The sequence below is a fragment of the Notothenia coriiceps genome, unplaced genomic scaffold, assembly GCF_000735185.1.
Source record: "Notothenia coriiceps isolate Sejong01 unplaced genomic scaffold, NC01 NC01_scaffold00015554, whole genome shotgun sequence".
NCBI lineage: Eukaryota > Metazoa > Chordata > Actinopteri > Perciformes > Nototheniidae > Notothenia > Notothenia coriiceps.
The window spans coordinates 1-2952 of NW_011348255.1; the positions used below are offsets into that span (position 1 = coordinate 1).

Genomic DNA, 2952 nt, shown 5'->3' on the forward strand with positions numbered 1-2952 from the left:
TTAGAGTCAGTTGTATTTACATTCAGTATGACTTGTTATGATTCAATGTGAAAGAGTATACTGCTCAATAAATAATGATCACTTCACCACCTCTCTTGACATCTAGGCGCTTGAGAGTGAGTCAGAGGCAGAACACAGGGACAGTGGAGAGAGGTCCATTGCTGAGGTGAGTGATGAAAGGGAAATGACAGTTTAGAGTAAATTGTGATGTGGACTTTCATCCCAGAATTTTAAGGAAATCAGTGGGGATATTGAACAGGAAAAATTTCAGTCAAGGGGCATCATGTGACCAATATAGACCGAAGAGCAACATTTATTTGAACATTTAAGTCAATGATACCATTCCAGGTGAACTTAACATCTGTATGGAGTCAGATCAGTCTCAATATTAATAAATGCTCACAGAAGGATTCACAAATGTATTTTGCGATTTATATATAAATGACTCTCCACAACAATATCTCTCAATGCACTCACAAATATTTATTGTTGTATATAAATGTACAAAATATGGGCATTTAAACTGCTTTTTATTAATTCAAAGACGGCTCTGAATTAATAATCAAATATGTTTCCTTTCTTTACTACTGGATGAAATTACAAAATGTACCCATAATTTTCCTCATGCTAGTATAGCCACATAAAAGTATCAAACCACCTGTTTAAATGCACCAGAATACAGGAAATCTATTTTTTTTTTCATGGGGGGGATCCCCAAACCCAATGAATACCAGATACATATAGTTAGCTACATTCTAGCATGTTGTAAATAGTACCAATGCATTCCCCATCCTTGAAAATGTAGGATTAGCCACCAGAATCAAGATCCTAGGTGGTCTAGATCCTAAACTGCTGGTAAAATAACAACCATTGGACAAATTTGCGATGGCCCTATAGCCAAAAATCTTCCTTAGGGCATGCTCTAACAGTGTGCCAAATGTCATGTTTTTATCATCAAAAGCACAATTCTTTCAGATATTTCACATATCTGCTGGACTAATGGGGGTGCTAGTGATCTGTCCGACCGGCCCACTCCGGTACCGGCCCACCGTGAAATCTCCCGGTATTCCCAATGGCCAGTCCGCCCCTGTATGCAGGATTTCCTGTTGTGTATTATAGAATAGTGGAGATGTCTTTACATCAAACATGTACTTTTTAGTTTTATGGATGGGACACGAGCAGAGGCTATTTCATACGGAAAAGGCCTAATATTTATGAAAGATTTAGCTAATTCTGCCTCGATATGGGGTGACTTACTACCTTGGCAAAACTATTTCCTGGAGGGAAAAACTGTATTGCTTTAAACACTTATTTTTATCATAAATTACAATGTTAAAAATGTCATTATCAGTTTTTATTTTATTATGATGTTATCTATCCAGTTTCCTTCGGGGTGTGGTAGTCATTCTTATTTGCTGGAAAAATACTAATTGTTTAATAATGGTATGTTTCCATTGTATTTATTTTCTGATCTCTGCCTCTGAATGTGTGCCTGTAGGAACATGGCTGACGGAGACTTGCAGAGTGCTGAGGACACTGTGGACGCCTTAAAATTGTTTGGAAAAAGGTAATATTTGTACACTGATGACTATCTTATATAGTAAAATTGTGCCTCTTTGTTCCCGTTTTGTGACTTATTTTCCTTTTTGTATTACCCTTTTAATAACATTTGAATCCCTTCATGTCTCTTTGCAGCTGTGTTATCTCTCCTTGAAGTCTCTTTAAAGTGATTTTGTTTCTCTCTTTTGTTTCTTTGAGGTCTTTCTGTGTCTCTGTAACGCATTTGTAACTCTTTAAGTGTGTTTTGGTGTCTCTTTGAAGTCTTTTTTGTCTCTTTAAAATATGTTTGTGTCTGTTCGAAGTCTTTGTAACTCGTTATTAAATTATTTTGTGTCTCTGAAGTCTTTTTTGTCTGTTTAAAATCGTTTTGAGTCTTTTTAACCCTTTCAGGTCGTCTTTGAAGTATTTCTTTGTCTCTCTGTAGTTGCTTTGTGATTATTTTGATTCTTTTTCTGTACTTAACTCTTTTAGTTTCATTCTGTTGGTGAAGCCAAGAAGGGCCCTGATCAAACCCAAATGGGTAATGGGGCTCTGTTTGGTAGGCCTGTTTATTGTCCATCCCTGTCTTCATGTGTGTACTGTGTGTGTATGTATTTTTAGGTTGGGTGCAAAGCCTGCAGGCCGTAGTGAGACTCCTAGCAGTGAGACTCCTGAGGAAACTGACTCTGCCCCCCGCAACCATAGTGACCCTTACCGCTACAAGATGGACTATCCCTGCATCGGAACCTGTCTGATCATCAACAACAAGAACTTCCACCCAAGCACAGGTAGATACACCCTTTCTACAAAACACAGAGTTATTTTTCATTGTATAGTCACTTGCACTCAATGTTCTGCATTTTTAATAATGTACACAACAAACATAAAATAAATATAAAAAAGGTCTTCTTTGATGGACTTGTACCAAATCTCCCCCTCCGTATATTTATATAAAAAAAAGAAATTATTGAAAGCCTCCACCCTGTCACATCTTCACCTTTAGTAATTTACTAAACTGTCAAATTAGTTAGTGTTTGGCCATTTTCTGTTACATTACACACAATTAGACAAAATACTACGGAAGCCCTAGAGGCAAGAAAGACAAAGAAAAAATCAGGTGAACCATTTTCTAATTTACATTACATTTGTTTGTGACTTAAACAAATGTGGAAAAAAGCATTTTCCTTCTATCATGTTATATGTAACTAGTAGGGCTGTCAAGTTAACGCATTAATAAGCGTTAACGCAAAATTAACGCCACTAATTATTTTAACGCAATTAACACATGTGTATTTTTTGTCCTCGGCCGCCCCGTAGTTTCAGAGCGCATGAAGTTTAAAATACCATCTACAAGCTGATGCTGACAGCCCCGCTCCTGCCGCCTGCTTGTGGCAGACCACACTTCTACGCTAA

General features: G+C 37.3%; 1 protein-coding gene across 1 annotated transcript; it reads left to right on the forward strand.

Annotated features, from left to right (window-relative positions):
- Positions 1–7: 7 nt before the first annotated feature.
- On the forward strand, positions 8–2356 carry LOC104948950 (caspase-3-like; the record flags this gene model as incomplete). Its single annotated transcript, XM_010775191.1, has 3 exons — positions 8–166; positions 1499–1567; positions 2161–2356. Coding segments are annotated over exons 1-3 (357 nt in total), but the record flags the coding sequence as incomplete, so codon positions are not given.
- Positions 2357–2952: the final 596 nt, after the last annotated feature.